Source organism: Gossypium hirsutum, chromosome D04, assembly GCF_007990345.1.
Source record: "Gossypium hirsutum isolate 1008001.06 chromosome D04, Gossypium_hirsutum_v2.1, whole genome shotgun sequence".
In the NCBI taxonomy this organism is placed as follows: domain Eukaryota; kingdom Viridiplantae; phylum Streptophyta; class Magnoliopsida; order Malvales; family Malvaceae; genus Gossypium; species Gossypium hirsutum.
In genome coordinates this window covers 43,566,969-43,590,294 of record NC_053440.1, presented here as the reverse complement: position 1 = coordinate 43,590,294, position 23,326 = coordinate 43,566,969, and the positions used below count along the sequence as shown (strand labels likewise).

General features: G+C 35.6%; 3 protein-coding genes across 6 annotated transcripts; 1 reads left to right on the top strand and 2 right to left on the bottom strand.

Annotated features, from left to right (window-relative positions):
* Positions 1–422: 422 nt before the first annotated feature.
* LOC107899268 (phosphatidate phosphatase PAH1) lies at positions 423–14,042 on the bottom strand. 4 transcript variants are annotated; one of them, XR_001684632.2, is made up of 12 exons: positions 13,555–14,042; positions 11,590–13,045; positions 10,912–11,510; positions 10,744–10,817; positions 10,341–10,425; positions 9,685–9,771; positions 9,442–9,514; positions 9,108–9,151; positions 8,873–9,001; positions 8,688–8,786; positions 8,438–8,563; positions 423–738 (listed from the first exon to the last, which is right to left on the bottom strand). XR_001684632.2 is itself a non-coding variant. In XM_041091205.1 (11 exons), exons 2-11 carry the CDS (start codon positions 12,986–12,988, stop codon positions 8,510–8,512), a joined length of 2,643 nt encoding a protein of 880 aa, XP_040947139.1. In that variant the 5' UTR covers positions 12,989–13,127; positions 13,555–14,042; the 3' UTR covers positions 8,289–8,509. The 4 variants fall into 4 exon arrangements, 2 of the variants coding, with proteins under 2 accessions (XP_040947139.1, XP_016680425.1); XR_001684634.2 differs by lacking the exon at positions 423–738 and adding an exon at positions 7,419–8,038; XM_041091205.1 differs by lacking the exon at positions 423–738 and having other exon boundaries at positions 8,289–8,563; positions 11,590–13,127.
* Positions 14,043–14,244: 202 nt separating this feature from the next.
* LOC107898401 (uncharacterized) lies at positions 14,245–15,212 on the top strand. Its single transcript, XM_016823890.2, has one exon. The coding sequence runs from the start codon at positions 14,707–14,709 to the stop codon at positions 15,118–15,120; it is 414 nt and encodes a 137-aa protein (XP_016679379.1). The 5' UTR covers positions 14,245–14,706; the 3' UTR covers positions 15,121–15,212.
* Positions 15,213–16,613: 1,401 nt separating this feature from the next.
* On the bottom strand, positions 16,614–18,259 carry LOC107899267 (protein CANDIDATE G-PROTEIN COUPLED RECEPTOR 7). Its single transcript, XM_041091204.1, has one exon. The coding sequence runs from the start codon at positions 18,179–18,181 to the stop codon at positions 16,871–16,873; it is 1,311 nt and encodes a 436-aa protein (XP_040947138.1). The 5' UTR covers positions 18,182–18,259; the 3' UTR covers positions 16,614–16,870.
* Between the last annotated feature and the right edge of the window lie 5,067 nt (positions 18,260–23,326).

Genomic DNA, 23,326 nt, shown 5'->3' with positions numbered 1-23,326 from the left:
AGCCATTTGTCTTCTTATCTTCTCAATGATATTTATTATCATTCCTTTTTTTGTTTCTCTTTTGAATGTGTCCTGTATCCATAGCCAATGAACTTCTGAGACACTGACACATTCAACTAATAAGCTTAAGGTTTAGCTTAGAACAATCTGATTAAATCCCTACAATGCCAAAGGACTGAATAGATAACAATATAGCTGCAACCCCATATTTTTCTTAGGACACTTGAGTGTTTCCATGTTTATATATATACTTTGAACTTGAAAAATGTGGTGCAGAAGTTAAGGAATCTTCCACAACCAGGAAGAAGGTGACAGTAGTACAACTGTACCCTTTTTTCTTTTTATTGGAAGTTTCAATGTAAGTAGCACAAAACAAATCTGATCAACATTGTTAAAGATAATCAAAATAGAAGAAGAATAGATAAAAAAAATTACTCACATGGAATCTTATTTGAAATTACAATATGCATGATATAGTGTATCCACTTGGGAATTCACAAGTATTCAGCCATCTGCTGCCAGTCTCTCTTAGTTTGACTACATATACATATATATACAAATTCCCTTACCAGACCATAATCTTCTTAGTTCATACTTCATTACATGCAAACCTGTACTCTTAAATTATATGGTTTTTTCCTGTACATTGGAAACTGCAGAATTTCTTGATTATAAAACTAAATACTAGTTATATATATGCCAGACTTGTTGCTTTGTGTAGATCCATAAACTTCTCAGCTGCAAAATTTAAATTTCAAAAGGTCAGCTCTTTTCCCAAAACCTGGTTTTTTGCATTGTCAAGCTTAACATTTAATAATGAATTAGAGCCTAAGAGACAGACAGACAAACAAACAGAGAGAGTGAGAAATAGCCATTATTATATTATAAGTTTTTTCAAACCTTCTAAGCTAAATCTAAATGCATTACTATATAAAATGTATTTGGCAGTTCTTTTTATTACAAACATCGGATCAAATTAGTTTCTTTCTTATGAAATGAATGAATTTAGTCTTTGTACTGTTAAAAAAATTAAATAAATTCAAATTTTAACATTTATTATTTAATAATATTATTTAGTGTTAATAGAATTATGAAAGCTTCCTGAAATATTTATGAGTAAATGTTAATCAGTTACACTTTTACCTTATTTGATCTAGTCCGTATTATAATAAAGGGACTTGGAAAGGAATTTCACCTTTTTGGATAAAAATGAACAGTGGTTCACAAGGTAGATGCCAATGTCAGCAATAAGTTATTGCTATGCCTATGGGGGCTATGCATACGTTGAATGCAGCTGTTGACCTCACTAAAAACAAACATAAACTAGAGTCATCCCCCCAAAAAAAAGAAACGAGTATAAGCTCCAATATTTTGGTGTTGGGATGCGGTTTATCCCAAGGCTCGAGGGTTTCTTTTTTTTAGCTTGTCTCCTCTTGTAGTAACTGTTTACTTTTGAGCTTTGTCCAAATTCTACAACACTGATCCAAGACCAGCCGCAATATTCAATAAGAACATTGCACCTAGATTCCTAGTGTTTTTGTATCACATCAGCTAAGACCTAACCTAAGAGCAACAAATTATAGGAGAAATGAACAAAGAAAATATAATAATTAGCTGTCTTAAGTAACAGTTTGGATTTAACATAGACTGATATTTTATTATATTGTCACCTTGTGATTGGGGTCAATCTTTTGCTGATTGGTAATAATATCTAGTAGTGAATAAGAGTTTTGAGATGTAAAATGATGAGAAATGAAACAATATTGATAAAGATGCGAAAGAAGGATCCCATATCCAAAACCCAAGTCACTGCTCTGAAATACGGGTAAAGTCGAATTTACTGCAAGAAATGAAGCAGCGGTGATCACGTGATGTTGGTCTGAGCACCCTAAGCTTTGTTCATGTACACCACAGTTCTCACTTTCTGAAGGGCAATTTATTGAAGAGGGGAAAATTTGTCTTCAGAAGATCAAGACTGCAGATAATCCCGCAGATATGATGACCAAGGTGGTAACAGCAACCAAGTTCGAACATTGTTTGAACTTGATCAATATCCTGCAAGTTTAACAGTCGAAGAAGGCACTATCAAGTATTGTTGTCAAAGGCAAAAAGAATTGTGTGAAGATAAGATTATCCTAATCAAATCTTCAAGGTGGAGATTATTAGAATATATCCCATACCTTGCCCATACCTTTCCCATACCTACCCATACCTTGAAAAGGTCAAAGTTATGGGCACCAAATATTTATTTAGTGTTGGGCATGAGATAATAGCAATTTTTGGTCCCTAAGTGAATAGGGACTTTGCAAGGTGGCCCTTGAATCTCAACTATAAATAGGCTAACCATTGCTCATTCTCATCATCCCACACTTGTCATTCTCTACTTAAGGCAATTGTTCTCTCTCCCTATTTGTAAAGTTTCACTTGTATTTTTGGAGTGAAATATATTTGGTAGTGCCCGAGGACGTAGGCAAGATTTGCCGAACCTCGTTAAAATTCTGGTGTTCTTTACTATTTATTGTTCATATTTTGTGAATTTGATTGTAGTGATTTATTGTGCTATTAAATTACGATAGAGGGATATTCTGGTTAGGAAAGACTTGGTACTTAAGTGATCCTCGTGATCCACCTCTCTTTCCTGGGAATTGAACTTAGTGTGATTTTTTAGTACAATAATTTTACTCTTTCACACGCTTCCGCACAACAATTGGTATCAGAGCCAGATTCGTACTTGGGGAATACGACCGTTTACGGTACTATTCACGTATACGGCACTATTCACGTATACAATACTATTCACGTATACGGCACTATTCACGTATACAGTACTGTTCACGTATACAGTAGTTGGGATTGAGGAGAAAAATGGCAGCAGCATCGTCATCAGCAAGGACTACTGTGACAAATGCAAAATTTGAAGTAGAGAAATTTGACGGTACCAATAATTTTGGTATGTGGCAGTGTGAGATCCTGGATGTCTTATGTCAGCAAGAGCTAGATATAGCCCTTGAAGAAAAACCTGACAAGATGGATGACAAGGAGTGGGCCAAGATCAATAGACAGGCGTGTGGTACAATCCGCCTATGTTTGGCCAAAAAGCAGAAGTACTCTGTCATGAGGGAGACATCAGCGAAGAAGTTATGGGATACACTGGAAGAAAAGTTTCTAACGAAAAGTCTTGAAAATAGGCTTTATATGAAAAAGAAACTTTATCGATTCACGTATGCACCCGGTATATCGATGAATGACCATGTGAACTCATTCAATAAAATTTTAGCAGACTTGCTAAATTTGGATGAGAAATTTGAAGATGAAGACAAGGCATTATTATTGTTGAATTCCCTTCCTGATGAATATGATCATCTTACCACCACATTGCTTCATGGGAAGGACACGATCACATTTGATGCAGTCTGTAGTGCGTTGTATAGATCTGAGACTCGAAAGAAAGATAAAAGAGATCACAGAGATACAACCGCAGAAGTCTTAACAGTAAGAGGTCGTTCACACAGCAGCAAACCTGGTAGAAGGGGTAAGTCCAAAAGGAGACCCGCCAAAGATGAATGTGCCTTTTGTCGTGAGAAAGGGCATTGGAAAAAGAATTGTCCTAAGTTACAAAAGGGCAAGTCTATTTCTAATGCATGTGTAGCGGAGCATGATGAGGAGTCAGACTTTAGCTTGGTTGGCATGGCAATGGCATGTCAAACGGATGAGTGGATATTGGATTCGGGATGTACTTACCATATGTGTCCTAATAAGGACTGGTTTTCTAGTCTTGAAGAACTAGAAGGTGGAGTTGTTTTTATGGGCAATGATAGTGCCTGTAAGACAATGGGTGTAGGTACAATCAAATTGAAGAACCATGACGACTCAATCCAAGTTCTGACAGATGTTCGCTATGTACCCAGCTTGAAGAAAAATCTCATCTCATTAGGGGCCCTAGAATCTAAAGGGTTCACAATCACTTTGAGAGATGGATTACTAAAGGTAGTAGCTGGGGTATTGACGGTGATGAAAGGCACTAGAAGAAATAACTTGTACTATTTAAATGGAAGTACAGTTATTGGATCAACATCAACAGCTTCTGCGAAAGATGCAGATTCAGAGGCTACCAGGTTATGGCATAGGCGATTGGGACATGCTGGTGAAAAAGCTTTGCAGACTTTGGCGAAGCAAGGCTTGTTGAAAGGTGCAAATTCTTGCAAATTGGAATTTTGTGAACATTGTGTTCTGGGCAAGCAGACGAGGGTAAAATTTGGTTCAGCAATTCACAATACGAAAGGAATTCTGGACTATGTTCACAGTGATGTGTGGGGACCTACCAAAGTGGCTTCTTTGGGAGGTACGCACTATTTTGTCACTTTTCTTGATGATTATTCAAGAAAAGTATGGGTGTATCTAATGAAAAGAAAAAATGAAGTTTTGGATGCATTTCTGAAGTGGAAGAAGATGGTGGAGACTCAGACAGGTCGAAAGGTCAAACGACTTCGATCAGATAATGGTACTGAGTACAAAAATGATCCATTTCTACAAGTATGTCAAGATGAGGGCATTGTGCGACACTTCACTGTTCGAGATACACCACAGCAGAATGGGGTGGCAGAACGCATGAATCGGACTATACTGGAGAAAGTTCGATGTATGTTGTCCAATGCTGGATTGGGCAAGGAATTTTGGGCTGAGGCAGTTACATATGCGTGCCATCTAATTAACCGATTGCCATCAGCTGCAATAAATGGAAAAACTCCGATGGAGATGTGGACTGGTAAACCTGCTACTGATTATGATTCTTTACATGTTTTTGGTTCCACTGCATATTATCATGTAAAAGAATCTAAGTTAGACCCAAGAGCAAAGAAAGCATTATTCATGGGTATAACTGGTGGTGTAAAAGGATACCGTCTCTGGTGTCCTGATACAAGGAAGATTGTTTTCAGTAGAGATGTAACTTTTGATGAATCAACCATGATGAAGAACGAGGATTCACAAAAGGATGACAAAACCAGTAGTACTTTGCAGCAGGTGGAGTTTGAAAAGGTTAATGATGATCCAGCTAATATTGAAAGAACAAATGATGAAGAAGTTTCGACCCAAGAACTTCTACAGCAACAAGATTCAATTGCATATAGGAGGCCAAGAAGAGAGATTCGTAAGCCTGCTCGCTTTGACGATATGGTGGCCTATGCACTTCCAATTGCAGATTATGATGTTCCTTCCACTTACACAGAAGCAATAAGTAACTCTGATGGTGTAAAGTGGAAGCAAGCTATGAATGAAGAAATGCAGTCTCTTCATAAAAATAGGACTTGGGAGTTGGTGAGACTGCCCAAGGGAAAGAAGGCAATTGGATGCAAATGGGTATATGCAAAGAAGGAAGGATTTCCTGGTAAAAATGAAATTCGATACAAGGCTAGATTGGTAGCAAAGGGTTACGCTCAGAAAGAAGGAATAGACTACAATGAAGTGTTTTCTCCAGTTGTGAAGCATTCGTCTATTCGGATTTTGCTAGCCTTGGTTGCGCAATATGATCTTGAACTAGTTCAGCTTGATGTGAAGACCGCGTTTTTACACGGTGATTTGGAAGAGGAAATCTATATGACTCAGCCAGATGGATTCAAGGTTGCTGGAAAAGAAAATTGGGTTTGCAAATTGACAAAGTCGCTTTATGGATTGAAGCAATCTCCGAGGCAGTGGTACAAGCGATTTGATCAGTTCATGAAAGGGCAAAGGTACACAAGAAGTAAATTTGATCATTGCGTGTATTTTCAGAAGCTACAAGAAGGAACTTTCATATACTTGCTCTTATATGTTGATGATATGCTAATAGCATCTAAGAGCAAAGTTGAGATTGAAAGATTGAAGACTCAACTCAATCTCGAGTTTGAGATAAAAGATCTAGGAGAAGCTAAAAAGATTCTCGGCATGGAAATATGTAGAGATAGAGCTCATGGCAGAGTTAGCTTGTCTCAGAAGCAGTATTTGAAGAAAGTACTACAGCAGTTTGGCATGAACGAGCAGACCAAACCTGTAAGTACCCCGTTGGCTTCTCATTTCAAGCTTTCTGCACAACTATCTCCTTCGACGAATACGGAACAAGAATACATGTTGCAAGTTCCGTATTCTAATGTAGTGGGTAGCTTGATGTATGCAATGGTGTGTACAAGACCCGACATTTCACAGGCAGTTAGTATAGTGAGCAGGTATATGCATAATCCTGGAAAAGGACATTGGCAAGCTGTGAAATGGATTCTACGGTATATTCAGAAGACCGTGGATGTTGGATTACTGTTCAAGCAGGATAATACACTTGGTAAAGGTGTTATTGGGTACGTTGATTCTGACTATGCCGGTGATTTGGACAAGCGAAGATCAACCACCGGTTATGTGTTTACACTTGCTGGAGGACCAATAAGTTGGAAGTCTACACTACAGTCTACAGTTGCGTTGTCAACCACAGAAGCCGAGTACATGGCTGTAACAGAGGCTGTAAAGGAGGCTATTTGGTTACAAGGTATGACTAAAACCTTGGGGTTGGTTCAGGAGCATATTAACGTGTATTGTGATAGTCAAAGTGCTATTCATTTAGCAAAGAATCAAGTCTATCATGCACGTACAAAACATATCGACGTACGATTCCATTTTGTGCGGGAAATTATTGAAGAGGGGAAAATTTGTCTTCAGAAGATCAAGACTGCAGATAATCCCGCAGATATGATGACCAAGGTGGTAACAGCAACCAAGTTCGAACATTGTTTGAACTTGATCAATATCCTGCAAGTTTAACAGTCGAAGAAGGCACTATCAAGTATTGTTGTCAAAGGCAAAAAGAATTGTGTGAAGATAAGATTATCCTAATCAAATCTTCAAGGTGGAGATTATTAGAATATATCTCATACCTTGCCCATACCTACCCATACCTTGGAAAGGTCAAAGTTATGGGCACCAAATATTTATTTAGTGTTGGGCATGAGATAATAGCAATTTTTGGTCCCTAAGTGAATAGGGACTTTGCAAGGTGGCCCTTGAATCTCAACTATAAATAGGCTAACCATTGCTCATTCTCATCATCCCACACTTGTCATTCTCTACTTAAGGCAATTGTTCTCTCTCCCTATTTGTAAAGTTTCACTTGTATTTTTGGAGTGAAATATATTTGGTAGTGCCCGAGGACGTAGGCAAGATTTGCCGAACCTCGTTAAAATTCTGGTGTTCTTTACTATTTATTGTTCATATTTTGTGAATTTGATTGTAGTGATTTATTGTGCTATTAAATTACGATAGAGGGATATTCTGGCTAGGAAAGACTTGGTACTTAAGTGATCCTCGTGATCCACCTCTCTTTCCTGGGAATTGAACTTAGTGTGATTTTTTAGTACAATAATTTTACTCTTTCACACGCTTCCGCACAACACAATTAGCTTTTTCCCTTTTTAACTCTCATGCCAGCCTGCGTCTGCATGGGGGCATGGCTGCATCATGCCCCTTCTCAGGCTTTCCAACCGAGCCACTGTTACAATGACTCAAAGTTGCAATTACAACTCCAACCTGATATCTACAAGTTCAAGACCAAGCCCTATCTGTTGAACTGAGTGATAAACAATTTAATGTCTTTTAAGCAATATCTCAATTTCAAGTCATGTGAAAGAAAAAAATAAATCAAGAGTCTGACCCGACCCGACCCAACCCCGGAATTGTTGCAGCCAATGTCTCAGGGGAGTCGCCTTCAGAAACACCTTTTACAAGTGGATTTATGGTACTAACCTTCAAAAAGTCGTTTTTTTTTTGGGTCATAGATACACACCTGTTAGTACTATTGGTTTGAAAGCAATGTTTCAGGATTCCAGATAAGATTGGTACTACTACAGTCTACAGTAGTTTGAAATTGTTACAATCATTTATTGGGTTTTCAGAGCTTTTCTAATATAACTCCATTAAAGACCTTATACAAGCTTTTCTTAGGTCACTGTTAGTAGCCTGAAGAACACTGAGAACAGCTTGGTTTTAAACATATACACATAAGTTGCATTTATTTCTTATCCTGCAAAATGAAATTGTTTAAAATGGTTACTAAAGAGGGACCATTTTGTGAACGATATTACTTATAATTATTACACAACAATTATGTAAGCACAATAGATCTACGTGAGATCTATTAAATTTTTCTATGAACCCCACATTTATAAATGATGGATGAATATAATAAAGAAAACTACGTATGAAATGCTATCATTTTTACTAAACTTTATAATTGGGGAGAATATTTTAATCTCTAAAGATAGATATAGCTATTGTAGGCAATGGCTTTGATTTTATCCACTTGAATTATTTATTCCTTACAAGATGAACCCCAACAGACCATTTCAAGGTCACCAAAGAATATGAATGTCAGTGAGGAAGCGAGTTTAAGAACTTGAAGAATCTCAGAACAATTTCTTACCTATGGGACAAATTAAGCTACTGATCATCTCCTTGGTATAACTAAACCGTATTCTTTAGGCAATCAACTATGTTACTCAATATCTTGCAATGGCACTTTCCAAAAATTCCATTCGTTATAATCTTCCTGCAAACGTATTAAAATATCAAGGATATCAAGAAGGCTCCAAAACAAATAAGAGACAGTTGTAGATAAATTTTCAATTGTTTTTTTGCATCATATATAAAGAGGCGAGAAATGGATGCCTTACCGGTTCAATGGATGAGGTTGGTGGAAACATCTCTTCTACAAGAGTATGCAATGATGTGTATGACCTCGTGTTCATACAATAACTTACAGCCACCTTACCCTGCCAGTTTTGAGTCCGATTGTTATAAATTTGATATGGTAATTGCAATATAGATTTCTCATAAATAGGACATGAAAAACATGTACCTTTGGATTAATAATAAATCTTTTTCCCTTTGGGATGCCAATTTCTTTATAACTGAGTTCATCTGTGTCTCTGTTTCCAAAGCCTGCATAAAATGGATTGTAGTCCGAAGGGAAAAGCTTCCTGATATTCTGCAACGCACGTATAAGGAAGAAATCGTAGGTGAAAAGACTGATCCGGATGCAGTAATAGTTCCGTTGTACATTTAGAAACAAGGTTGAATATTTCAGAATTCACCTTTAAACAAGCTATTTTGAATTCATGAGGTGTTCTTCTTATCACTGCCAAGTATAGTTTATTAGAATGGAACCTATAAATAATTAAAAAGGAAGTAAAAGAAGAAAAGCAATGTAACTTGATAATAAAGCCTAATGATTCTGATATAAAGAAAAGGCCAAGACAACAAATATTGCTACGTTTATCATTTAAAGGTTTTGTGATGGAATGCAATAAGAATTCTTTTTCCTCTCATGTAGCTGAAGCCTCAAAATTGTGAAGCAAACTAAAAAAACAGCTAGATTACTTCAATAGACAAACAATGTAAGAGAAAATAAAGAATGAAAGATCTCACCCTCACGGTACAATGAGGGAAACAAACCGTCAGGAGAAATAACAACAGGTCCAGAGGGTAAAGCTTTTCCATCCTACATAAACAAAGCTATATCAGTTAAAATCGGTTACAAATCGTGATTTCAAAGTCTTTTAACAAGATGGTTTCCAAATGTTAGCTTTTCTCTTTGGTTAACACTTTCACTAATGCCTTTTTGCTTCCATAAGGGAAATTTAAAAATTTGTATTCAGGCTATTCCATTACCTGTTTCAGGTTAAGTAAGAAACTTCTGGTTAGATATGCCTGAACAATTGCACGTGCACTGAGAAATAGAAGCTGATACCCATTCTCCTGTTGTGAACATACAGTTAGTGTTGGACATAGACACCCAAGGAAATCATTTGGTTAATATGCATGCCAAAATATGTTGGTTAATGGAATAAATAGAAGAGCCACACAGTTTGATATTGTTCCCTACAAACAATATTGTGTTTGTGCATGCACACATGTTACAGGAGGGATGGATAAAGATGACATAAATGCAACTTATGAGAAGAATTTCATCACTACCCATATATAAACTAAGGAGTGCAAAAATACATTTCGCAACAGAAAAATAAATGTTAAGGGGCATAATGGTGACAGGATAATGCTCAAATAATCTTGATACTAAGGTTATCAAAAGTTACTCTATAAACTTGCATTAAAAAATTTATCATCACTTACATCAGTGGGGAATTTTATAAAGAACTAGTAAAAGTAAAGCGCAAGGGAAACATGAGACAAGTTTTGATTTCAGTTGTGGTGAAACTAAAAAACGGTGGAGCAATTTCCTAGATCTAGTTTTGCATGATAGTCCAGAAAAGAACAACTTCTCAGTCAAGTCAAGCTGAACAAAGAAACAATTGAGAAAAGCATACCTTAATAGCTGAGAAAAGATTAGCTACACCAGATTGTGTCCAATCCCTTCCAACTAAAGGCATAAACTGGCCTAAGACATCAGACCTGAAAGAAATATGTTAAGGTTATTGAAACATGCATCTTGTATTACACTATACATAACTACAACATATTCGAAAGAAAGATTTCACACCAAATCAATTAGGGTATGACTGCTTCTAGAATGCTCACTGCTGCTCTAATACTAAAGATCATAATGGAAGTTATAATTTCAGCATCAAATGCGAATATATGGTTTAATTTCTCTGTTTCCATAATAATATCATAATAAGATTCAGAGCTAGTTTAGACAGGTCCATAAATGGGTGAAACGGGAAAATTTTAAATACAGCAGAGCAACAATATCAGGAGATAAATCCCTACTTGGTAATAGTTCCATCCACATCTGAAATTACAATCTTTGCGTTCCATTTCCACAAGTAAAGATGAGCTTCAACCTGTTAAAGATACACAGATTTTTAGGCTAAAATTTAAGCAGAACACAAACCTTGCGAACCTACCAGAAGAATTGAGTAAGGAGAAAATTGAAACCTGTTGTATTCCCAGAACCCTGGAGGAGAAACTGAAAGTAATCATATTTTGACCATTTTTCAGATTCAAGGAAGCAATCTGCTCGTTGGTGGGAATATTTGTCCTCACAAATTGTTTGCCAGGAGATTCAATCCTTCCACTGGATGTTGGAATTAAATCTTCTGGTGAATTTTGTAGAGAAGATTCAGTATCAAGAAATACCTCTTCACTAGATAAATTGCTACCGGTCTTCTCAAGTGTTTTGACCCTTTTTAAGGGAATAGACCAAAGCCTCCATCTGCGGCCAGAAGGTGCAGAAGTGACACCAGAAGCACCACCCTTAGGCTTTGATGACTCATCCTTTTCAACAGGGATTGCATCCTGGGGCTCAATAGCTAACTCTAAACCAAATGCAGCCATTCCGAGAACAACAGGAGCAGCTTTTTCCCATGTGAAGTACATCTCTCCAAATCGGATGATTAGGTTTGTATTCTTAATAATTGACATTGCATTATTTTTGTATTCCTCCATTGATATCCGATGTGATTCAAAGACTTCTGCTGCAGCATCTGAACCCATACCCACATAAAGTTCATTGCCACAGAGTGAGATCTCAAATCCTGGAAATTTAAGGCGAGAATCAGAGCAAGAATAAGGGAGGTTAAGTAATTAAAGGAGGAAAAGCACTTAGTTCCTTACCCAGGCTAGCACGAACATCTATCTCTTTAGCACAACTTGTTTCAGTTTCCACAGTCTCACTTATGCTACTCTTGTCCTCAGGTGGAGGACTTTGCAGACTGCTATTCATCCCTTCAGTTGCTGCTGAAGTATTGAACTGTTCATCTCTCAATTCAGGGTCATTAACAACCAAATCAACAGATGCATTGTTAGAACCCATATTATCTGTAGCCAACATTGTCTTTTCAACTGGTAAATCAGGAGACCCATTTTCATTGGAATAATTGGGACTACAAGAGGAAGACAACACATCTTTATTTCTGGAGCCACCAATAGCTCCATTTTCAGTTTCACCAACTTCTGGGGGGCTGCAAGAAGGCTTATCTTGTGAAATCTGAGCTTGCAGTGGGCTATCTATTTCTTCAGAATTGGTGTTCTCATCGTGTCTGCCCAATTCAGATAGTTCAAGACAGCTCTTAAAAACATCATCCTTAATATGCACGGATGCATCTTCACTGTAACTTTGCCTGATAAATTCATTTTCATGCTTGAAAAGGTTTCGAGTTTCTTCAGTTTGACAAGCATGTTCCCCCCCTTTTTCACAAACTTCTAGATGGTGTCTCAAAGCAGTAGAATCATTGTCCAAGCTGCAAACAATATCAGAGGAATTCTTAGGTGCCGCAGCATTGAGCTTACCTATATAGTCAGCATCTGATTCATTGCCACCTGGACTAAATTCCCCATTACCGTCACAAGAGTCAGGCCCTTCACCTGCTCCTATATGGAACAGAGGTGTGCTTAGTTGCACATTTTCAGCACTCCTGTCTGATGCCAAAACAGGGGCAGTAAGAATATGGCCATCCTCACTGAAGAAGACAACTGAATCTAAACCTTTTGCTTCCCCAAAACACTCACTATCTAAACCCTCATATCGGTTGGACCCATATTCTGAAAAATTAACCAGACCCTCTTGAGAAAACTGATCATCTTGAAAATCATAGAACCTAGTATCAGATTCTGCCCTTTCAAGCTGTTTTTGATTTGTGGCATCACATTCATCCCTCAATTGAGCCACCCAGGAATCTGAAACAACTTCACCATCAGAATCCTTCAAATCTCCATTTGTCTCAAATCCTTTACCAGATTCAACCTCCTTTAAAAAATATGCTTGCCCAGAGTTATCAAGATACATATGAAAATCTACTTCAATGCCATTAACAGTTATACGAACGACCTTCTCAGCCCCTTTCAAGACACCCTGAAACTTCCCAAACCGAACATACCAAGGTGTGCTCCGAAAAGTCCCATCTGGTTGCCGAACAACAATTATATCAACCGCTCCACCGAAAGGATGGAAAGGAGTAGCAACAGAATATACACCTTGTGAAATTAAACTCCCAACTTTGCCAACCACATTCATTTGTCAAAATTAAACCTTTCTTAGATTAACAAAAATCCTTCTGCAGTTTCCTTAATTCTATCAAAAAATGAATCCACAAATCAATATAAACATCCAAAATCGTTCTAATCAAGGATCTTTGTTCTTTACTTTCAGGTATCTGCGTTCAGTTCAAAATTAAACGAAGCCAACTTAAACCATAACATGTTCCCTTTAGCTCAGCAAGAAAATAAAATGGGGAAAAAAAGGAAGAAAGCATGTATGGGAATCTATAAGCTGCCACTTGGAACCAAATATAGAAATCCAAGTTTAACGAATATTATATGAAGTATGATCCCAATATAGAATGCTAAAACATATTTATCGTAAAAGAAGAAAAGCTTAAACTTTAGAAACACAAGGGAAAAAAAACCTCCAATTTTCTCAGCAACCAAACATAAAATAAATGTCCAGTATACAGTAAAAGCAATCAAACAAGATTGATAACATACAGATTAAACGACGAGAATTGTGGGAAAAAAAATCGAACTTTCTAATTTCAAAATTTAACTAAAATATAACTATACAGTCAAAGTCGGTAAGCTTACAGATTAAGAATTGCGCAAAGAAGAAAATTCCCGCGATGAACGAATCTGGCAGCTCGAAATCGAAACAATTGTAAGATTCTCTTTACTATACAACGATCCGACGCTGTTAGGATTCTCTGGTAGCTTTGAATTTTTATTTTTTTATTTTTTGGAAAAAAATGGAAATTTTGAAAACGAGTCAGAAGTTGGCAACGGCGACTAACCGCAACCGCCATGCAATAAACAAGTAACCTTGTGAAAAGACATAAATAGGTCCCTTAGTTTTGCTTAGAAAGACTCTACGAAGCGAGAAATATGAGGTGTAAATTTGTGATTAATGGAAGGGTAATTTAGGATATTTGAAATATTGTCCCGCTTTTTCAGGCTTAAGGATGGTAGAGCCGCCGGAATGAACAAACATTATAATTATTGAAACTTCTACAGTAATGCTAAAAAAAAATCTTTACATCTAAATTGACTAAATTACCCTTCATTTCACATTTGTTTCTTGTCTATTATTAGAAAATTTGGTCGCATATAATTCCAAAACAAGCTCAATATTTGTTAGGTTTGAATTAAGCTGTTAGTTGTTTCAAACACGTGAAAAGAAACCTCCTGAGCTTAATTCAAACATAACAAATATTGAGCTTGTTTTGGAAAAGAAAAGAAATGATTAAAATTAAATGCGACCAAATAAGTGAATTTAGAAGTAAAGATTTAATTCCCGTGTTTAAGATATCATGCTCTGTGTCGTGGCTAAGATGGCATTTAACACGTAATTAATAGAAATTAAAATCTAAATTATAGTTTGGGATGTTTGTTTTTTGTAAGACCCATCTTCTTCTACCAAAACTATAATACCATGATCACCAACCAAATCTCATTTAAATAAATACTAAATAATTTAGATTTTATGTTTTACCCGACTGGTTGAGATGAGGAGAAGGCAGGAATTTTACTTTCTTTTTTATTACACATTCATCCCCTGCTTCACATCGCAACTCCTACTTATATCATACTCCAATCTACTTTTAAAGGCGGCCCCTTCTGGTCAAAATAAAATAAACCTCGTTAGCCTATCCACTCGTTGCCTAATTACGTTACATCATCATCTCTCTTTTTTCACTCTATATATACTCGTTCTCTCACAATCTCATAATCAGCGTTAAGAAAATGAGCTCTGTTTGCATTTCTAGGTGCTTGTCCGATGCTACGGACCCTCTGGTCCCTGTTAGGGCAACATACGTGAATCTATACAAGTGGCCAGAATCGGATGCTGAGTTTTTGAGGTCAAGGAGCTCAGGCCGACCGAGTAGAGTGGTGGACAGTTTCTCGTGTAGGCAGATGTACCTGAGGAGTTACAGGTTTTCAAGGAAAGAAGGTGTGAGGGAAAAGACAGTGAAATGCTTTGGGAGAGTAAAAGAGAAAATAGGGGGTGATGGGAAGAGGAAGAAGAGCCTACGTATTAGAAGAAGAAGGAGGTGTTTGGTTTGGAGGAAAGTCAAGATTGTATTGTTCAGGTTTTTCAACAGATTGCTTTCCTGTTCTGCTACCGTACATGTAGATCAGAGGAATGCTTTCTTTTGATTCATTTGGTTGTGTTTCAGAGGATAGGGCTTAATTCATTCATTTCTTCTTCAATCTATGGAACAGTTAAAAAGTGGGATTGTCTGTCTTTATTTTTATTGACTGAGACGTGGAAAGTAATTTGAACAGAATATTATATACGTAGACACAAAAGCAATTTAGCAGCAGTTAGGGTCATGTGTCCTTTTCCTTTTTCTATGGAGGATGAAATTAAGTTTCAACTCCATTGCATTATTTAACGATTGAATGAGATTACGAATAATTCTAAATATTTTATCAAAAATAATAATTACTCTTTTCACTTTTTTGGTTTACTCAACCAGACACATCTTATATGATCATAATGCCAATGTCACCAAATGTGTTTAGTTTCAAATTCTATAACAAATGAAGCGCCCGCATAAGATGGCTGTCTACGCTACAAAAATTCTTTACAACGAACTACGGGGAAGGCTTTACGTCAAAAAGCAGTTAAAATTCATACAAAGAATTCACCACTCATCAAGGTGAGTGAAACTGGGAAGTAACATTATAGCATTTGCTACTTGTTGACTCACTCAAACCCGTTTAGGGAACTAACAACTTCATTTACTCATTCACCACCATTTTATTCAAGTTTAACCACAATGGGCATAAACATCTGCTAAACCGTAGAAAATGCTTGAAAAGCTCTATCCACCAAACATTTTCTATACAATTAAAGACTATCTTCCCAGATCACTCCAGAGAACTTCATAAACTAGGTTCATAAAATATATACTCTCTACCATCCAATACCTCGATATAGTTCACAAACATGTCTAGCATTGCAGAATTGAAGAAACTTCAAACTCTAATTTCTAAAATTCAACCTGCTAAGAAATTTCTTAGGTGCCATCTAACAAAGAGTTCTGAAAAATCTTCCTAACCTAATAACCACCTCAAGATGGGCAAGTCGATAACTAATTCGGGGTCCACTGCACTTTTTTTCATTTCTGTCATACCCAAAAGGATGTGAGACAGTTCTAGAGGAAGGACTGTAAAATTTAAATCATTCAAGTTTCAAACAGCCAACCTCTAAGTCCAATAACACACCCAATCAGCCCAACTATAGGAAAAGAAATCAACATTATCATATATAATATGAGAAAGACCTATTTGAATAGAGTGAAACTATACAGGGTAATTCAATGGACACGAACAATGGAAACTGTAGAAATCAGGAATTCCTTAAGTCCATATTGATTGATAGAAGCCATATGCAAAGCTTTTAATGGAAACACGGCAGATAACAAATAGATCATTTTAACCACTAAACAGTCAATCCAACACAAATTCTACTGCCCTCTAGACTCTATCTACTGATCATTTTAAAATTTTGAATAAAACAATATCGGATGTCACAAAAGCAGCATACGATTTTCTTACAGAAAAGTGGCAAATGATTTACTAGGAAAGACTCAAAAGGGCATTCATCTCAAATCCACTGCCTAATAGTGAATCATTTGGGAAGATTAAATTGAATTGAGTGCAACTTCCATTATGAGCTTGATAACAATTTCATTAAGCAGAAATAGAGTAACAAATGGAACAAGTTAAACAAAACTGTAGCAGTAAGGAGACGAGCAGCAGCAAGTTGCAGACCAGATGAAGCAATTTGTATCTGTAAAGTTTACACAAAAAAACCTGCAAAATTATCCCAATTTGCATCAAAGGTAAAAATCCAGAGTAACCCTTTATACCAATTCACTTATCAACAGCCCCCAGGTTCTCAAAGCTCGAAATCTTCATCTCTAAGAGCCAGCTCAGCAGCCTCTTCATCTTCTTCCTCAAGAATAAAGTACTCATTTTTCTCCACCGGCCTAAACATGTAAAAGATAATCAAATAGAACGCCAATGATGCGGTCTCCTCCGCTGCATTGCTCACCCATTGATACTTGTAAGCTGCAATCGTCCTCAAAGCAAACACCACAATTCTCGTAAAATATAGATATCCAATCACCACGATGTAAAACTGCCTAAACAGAGTTAACTTTGCCAAATTCCTCGCAGCCTTCCCATCAGTTTTCGAAGTTTCCCTCAACGAACGAATAGACCAAACAATTGGGAAAATAATGGCGCAACAGCAGATAATATCAACTAGCAAGAATACCTGATTCCACGTCGCCCAATCTTTAATAAACGGCCCTGTCTCTCCGATCACAACCGACGCAATATTAGCCAAAACTTGAAGCGGTATCACGATCATCAAGACCTTCTTCTCCCTTTCTTGCAAAAAGGGTTTCAAAAACGACCAACCGGTGCCGATCAAAACGATGACAGTAAATAACAAAACGACACGAATAAACTGGAAAATGTAGAACAAAACATCCCAACCATGAGGAGTTCCGGTAACCTTAACGTAATGCTTATCTTCGGCGGCGCAGATCAGATTCAAAGCTTTGAACAAGAGCAACCCGGACATTAATAAATGGATCCGGTGTACGCATCGTCTGTTAGTGTAACAAACGTAGACCCAATAAGCTAAGAAGAACAAGTAGAGGACAGAGAAGACGGTGTAAAGAGAAGGGAGCTGTGTCTGGCCGGCGGAGAGGTAATCCTTAGAACCGTCGCGGTCGAGGTTGTAGATTTCGGTAATGACGTCCATAGAAACGCGCGTTTCGGGGGCGCAGTTGGAGAAGAAGAGAGAGTATTCATTGGGGGAAGAAACGGGGTAAGAGCGGTTCAAGCGGGAGAGGGGAGGCGGTGAGAGTTCGCTGAAGGTGAAGAGGTGTTGGATGTAGCGGGAGTTGAGGACGCAAAAGTGGGAATTTTGTTGGGTCTCGAGAAGGACCTGGAGGAGAGATTCTTCGGATAGAAGGAAGAAACCGAGGAGGGAAGGGGAGGGGTTGGGGGCGTTGGAAGAGGAAGAGACGGCAACGGAGGAGACGGAGATGGTGACGTGACCGGTGTGGGAGAAGCCAAATTTCTCGAAGAGAATCATCGGGCGGGAGTCGGACTTGATGGTCAGAGTTTTGATCTCCGCCGTGGCGGATGAGAGGATGGAGAGGAAGAAGAAGAGGATTACGGTTGTTTTCGTCATTTTAGGGAGGTGGTTGGCAAAAAGGAAAGGAGGGAGGGAATTTTGTAAGGGCTTTCTGGATCTGATTAATGTGAATCTACTTTAGTAACGTTCTTTGAAGGCAAAGATAAATACGGCGTCGTCTCCTTAGTCGGTCCAATTTATTGGGCTCTTAAATTTACCGATACTCCAACCCATCATTCTGTTTTAGTCTGACATTTGGACCATCTCAACTCTAAGACCATGTTTGGTTGGACAATCTTATTTATGCTAAATTATTTCTTTATTTGATTGAATGTAGACCTGTCCATGGACCGGGCCGCCCGATGGCCTACTCGAAATATGGGAGGGTTCGGGTAAAAATATAGGCCCGAAATATGGGCTTAGGCAAAAAATGAGGCCCGTTTAAAAAATGGACCAGGCCTCGGGCACTACTTTTTAGCCCGGGCCCGGCTTGGCCCGAATATAATAAATATATATTTTTTATTTTTATTTTTTAATTTTAAAATACTTTTAAAATAATTTTTTTATTTTTTTTATTTTTAAAATAATTTTTTAATATTTATTTTAAAAATGGGCCCGGCCGGGCTCGGGCTTATGATATTTTTCCCGGGCCGGGCCTGGGCAAAATTTCAAGTCCATATTTCGATCCGGGGCCGGGCCTAGGAGGCGGGCCGAAAATTTTTTCTGGGCCGGGCCGACAGGTCTAATTGAATGTAATACTTATTTAATAGAATAAGTTATTATTTATCTTCCCGTAATAGTTATTTTTTAGTACATAATATTAAATAAAAATTAATTTATTTCCAGATTAATATTTTAAAACTTGGACTTATAAATTTTAAACATAGAATATTTTAATATAATTTAATATAAAAATAATTATATTAAAAATATTGTTTTTATTAATTTGTATTTAATAATAATTATATTAAAATATGATTAAATTATTTTTATTAAATTATTTTTAATAATAATCCTATTAAAATTTTAATAACAATAATCATCCATCTAAAAAAATTCTGCTAAGGGTACTCTGTTCATTTAAAAATTTTTCCTTCTGCTATTATAACATCATTCAATTCAATCAAACACAAGAATATTATTACAGTTTTATTTCATTCCATTCAACCAAACATTTGAATTACTGATTACAGCTCTATTCTATTACAACTCTATTCCATTATAGTGAACCAAACGTAATATTAACGCCATGTTTGGTTAGGGAGAATGGAATAGAGTTATAATGTAATAAAGCTGTAATGGAATAGAGCTATAATTAGTAATTCAGTTGTTTGGTTGAATGGAATGGAATAGAGTTGTAATAGTATTTTTGTATTTGGTTGAATGGAATAGATGTTGTAATAGCACAAGGAAAAATGTTTAAATGACCAAAGTACCTTTAACAAAAAAATTTTAGGTAGGCAATTATTGGGTTTTTTTACTTAAATAATACAAAAATAAAATTAATAACTGAAATGGCATGCCCATTAGATTATTTACCAAAATGGTATGATTTTATTGGTGTCGCCTATTAAATTGGCGACACTAGACTGAAATGTAATGATCTAAAGTATTTAGGGACCTGATATACAAATTTTTCATTTTGAGTGGATGTTGCCAAACCTTAAATGTGGCTAATTGCCTTGTAAGCACTCCTTATTTATTCTTTTCTTTTTATTCCCCTTCAACTCACTATATTGTGTTTAAACAAGCCATTAACCTATTTTTGTAGTTAAATAAGCCCTTAACTTATGATTTTTACTTATAAAATCCCTTTATTTTAATATTAAACTAAATATATTTTGACTTTCACGCTCTTTTCTTAATTTTTTGTTGATACAATAAAATTTATATACACTTTAACATCAACATAAAATCTAAAAAAGTAATCAAAAATTTCAAAAGAGTAGTTAAGAATATCATGTATACAAGCACTCTCAAGAAATTTTAAAATTTTTTTATTTAATAAACTATTCTCATCAAATTCACATCAACATAAAATGCGAATTAGTTTATATTTTTTTAAATAGCTTTACTTTGGGTAAAATATATTTACTTTAATATTAAAATAAAGAGATTTTATGAGTAAAAATCATAAGTTAAGAGCTTATTTAACTACAAAAATAGGTTAATGGCTTGTTTAAACACAATATATTGAGTTGAAGGGAAATAAAAAGAAAATAATAAATAATGAGTGCTTACAAGGCAATTAGCCACATTTAAGGTTAGGTGCCGCCACACTGTCAGGCGACACCCTTTCACTTTTTTTTCCAGCAGCCACTCAAAATGAAAAAATTGCATATTAGGTCCCTGAATACTTTAGATCATTATATTTTAGTTCGGTGCCGCCAATTTGACAGGCGGCACCACCAGTAAAACCATACCATTTTGGTAAATAATCTTATAGGCATACCATTTCAATTATTAATTTTATTTTTTGTATTATTTAGGTAAAAAAGCTTGATTATTATTTTTATTCAATTTTAATAAGATTATTATTTTATTTTATTTTATCATATTTTAACATAATTTTTATTAAATACAAATTAATAAAATAATATATAGTTTAATAGAAAAAAATATTATTAAAATATGAAGTAATAAAAATTATAATATATAATATTATAAAATAACATATAACCGACTTTATTATTTTTAAATTATGTATATTTAATATGCTAAAATATCATTAGTGAAACAAATAATTTAACTATATTCTAAACTAAAAGCAAAATATTAGAACTAATAAATAGCTTGAGAATTATATTTACATCCACACATAATGTTCATACATTAACAAAAATTTACATAATGTCATTAACTTATATGTCATAATCTAAATGTTAAATTTTACAACACCAAAAAGTTACAACAGTATGTGGTATTCTACTAATGGCATCTTACCATCCAAATATTACATATACAAAAAGTTATCAAAACATCACCAACACAACCATGATTTTTAATGGTCAAAAAGAAATCTTCTCACCCATTCCAATCGAACTGAAGAAGGTAGACTAAAAAAAATGAGCATTTGCATTGATGGTTAGGAATTTTGCTCAACGCATCTTCTCACCCATTCTAATCGAACTGAAGATGGTAGACTAAAAAAAAAAGAGCATTTGCATTGATGGTTAGGAATTTTTCTCAACGCACGATAGCGCTCATCCTCAGTTAATCCTTTTACTTCGCATAAGGTTGGATATAATTTTTGAGCACTTTCTTAGATCACTTTCTCGAAGGCAATGCTCCTACTTAATTTAAGGCCAACAGTTCGTATGTTTTCCCCCAGTAACATGGCAACATCAGTAATTGAAGTAGAAATTTGTTCAATTCCATCATCCATTTTTTTTCCTTCTTTGAAGATGTGGAACCATCTTCGTTTGGCTTCGGCGGTTGCGATTGTGTAGCCGAGACATCCATCTCATCCAAGCAAACTTCATATTCGCATCCACAGTAAATGTTTCTTTCTTCAAGATTATTTCCAATAGCTACATTTTCAGCATCTATTTCTTCAACAATATCTACAATTTTTTTGAGCATCTACATTAGATATAAGTTTGGCCAAAATAAGATACTAAAGATAGGAAATAATTCTTACACTTATATATGAGTTCCACACAACATCTTCAGCAACAACCATCTGCTTATGCTCATCCCAACCAAAACGCTATTGTCTTTTCCATTGAGCAAGTCGTAAACGATTGTCCGATCCCTTTTCAATGTTCTAATCCTTGATTCAAGATTAAGTTTAGCCTTCAAGATAGCATGAGGTAAAACTTTTTCTAACATTCTTTCTAGCTCATTTAAATAACCAACCTTGAATCTGTATATGCGTTATAGGTTCCAACACTGTACAAGTCGACCATGCAAGAAACCAATGCAACATCTTCTTTTGGAACCCATTTCCTTTTGGCTCCTCAAGAATTTTGGGAAGAAACACTTGATTGTGAAAAACTTGACATAACTATTTTAAGAAAAAATACAAATTAAAATTAAGTTCAGTATTATGAATCAGAAGGCTAACACTTTATAAAATTATAACACATGATGAATCAAAATAAAATAAAATAAAGTTGTAATTCAACAAGTTCAGTACAGTACATAAAGACAATTCAAACAACACCAAAGTTTCGTAAACTAAATACATGAAATAACATAAACAAATTAACCTTCTACTATATTTTAATAAACCTAACTAATTTATATATGCTTGACATTCATAGAACATTTGATTGGCTAGTTTCATCATCTAAGTAGCCTATGTATCTGATGGATGAATATTTACGATATTCGATTCATCGTCATCTATCACATTACTAGCTAATCATTCTCTCAACTCCACTTCAATAGGATCAAGACTCATAGGTTCGAATAAAATTATTGAGTAAACAACATGCAATAATGATTCTATTATGCACCCTCACAGGATAGAATGATGGACTCCTAAATATTCCCCATCTAAGTTTTAATAACCCAAAGCATCTTTCAATAACATTGCGTGCTAAAGCATATTTCATATTTAAAAACTCTTCTAGAGTACTTAGTTAGTAACCTTGACGCCACTCATTCAAATGATATCTTTATCCTCTAAAAGGCGCGAGAAATCTCTCATAGTTTGTGTAACCAGCATCAACTAGATAATAGCAACTTATAAAAAAAAGAAAGAAATTCTGCACTTCACCATGAGGAACTTTTAGCCCATGTCTCCTACTAATAACATCTCAAAGAACCCGTTCATCAGCAATAGAATCTTCCCAACCAGGAAGAACATAAACAAAATGCATATCAAGTGTACAAACATGATGCTCTCATAGTGTCTAAGTTAAATAAGCCCTAATATAAACACCTAACATATTTTGTAGTTAAATAAGCCCGTGTCTTTTTTGTTTTTGTTTAATTTTGTATATGATCTTGTTTTGATTCAATTATTATTTATTAAATTTTGACTTAATATAAACTTAATATATTGTAGAGTTAAAATCTAACACGATGCAGTCATAGTGTATAACTACCCATGAGTCATCAAATAATTAAAAATAAATCCACTCATATTTATTTTTAAAAACTTTTGATGATGTGTCATCATCTGATTTGTATAATTAGTGTATCAAATATAAACCTAATCTATCATAACCAATTTATTGAGATAATCATACAAGA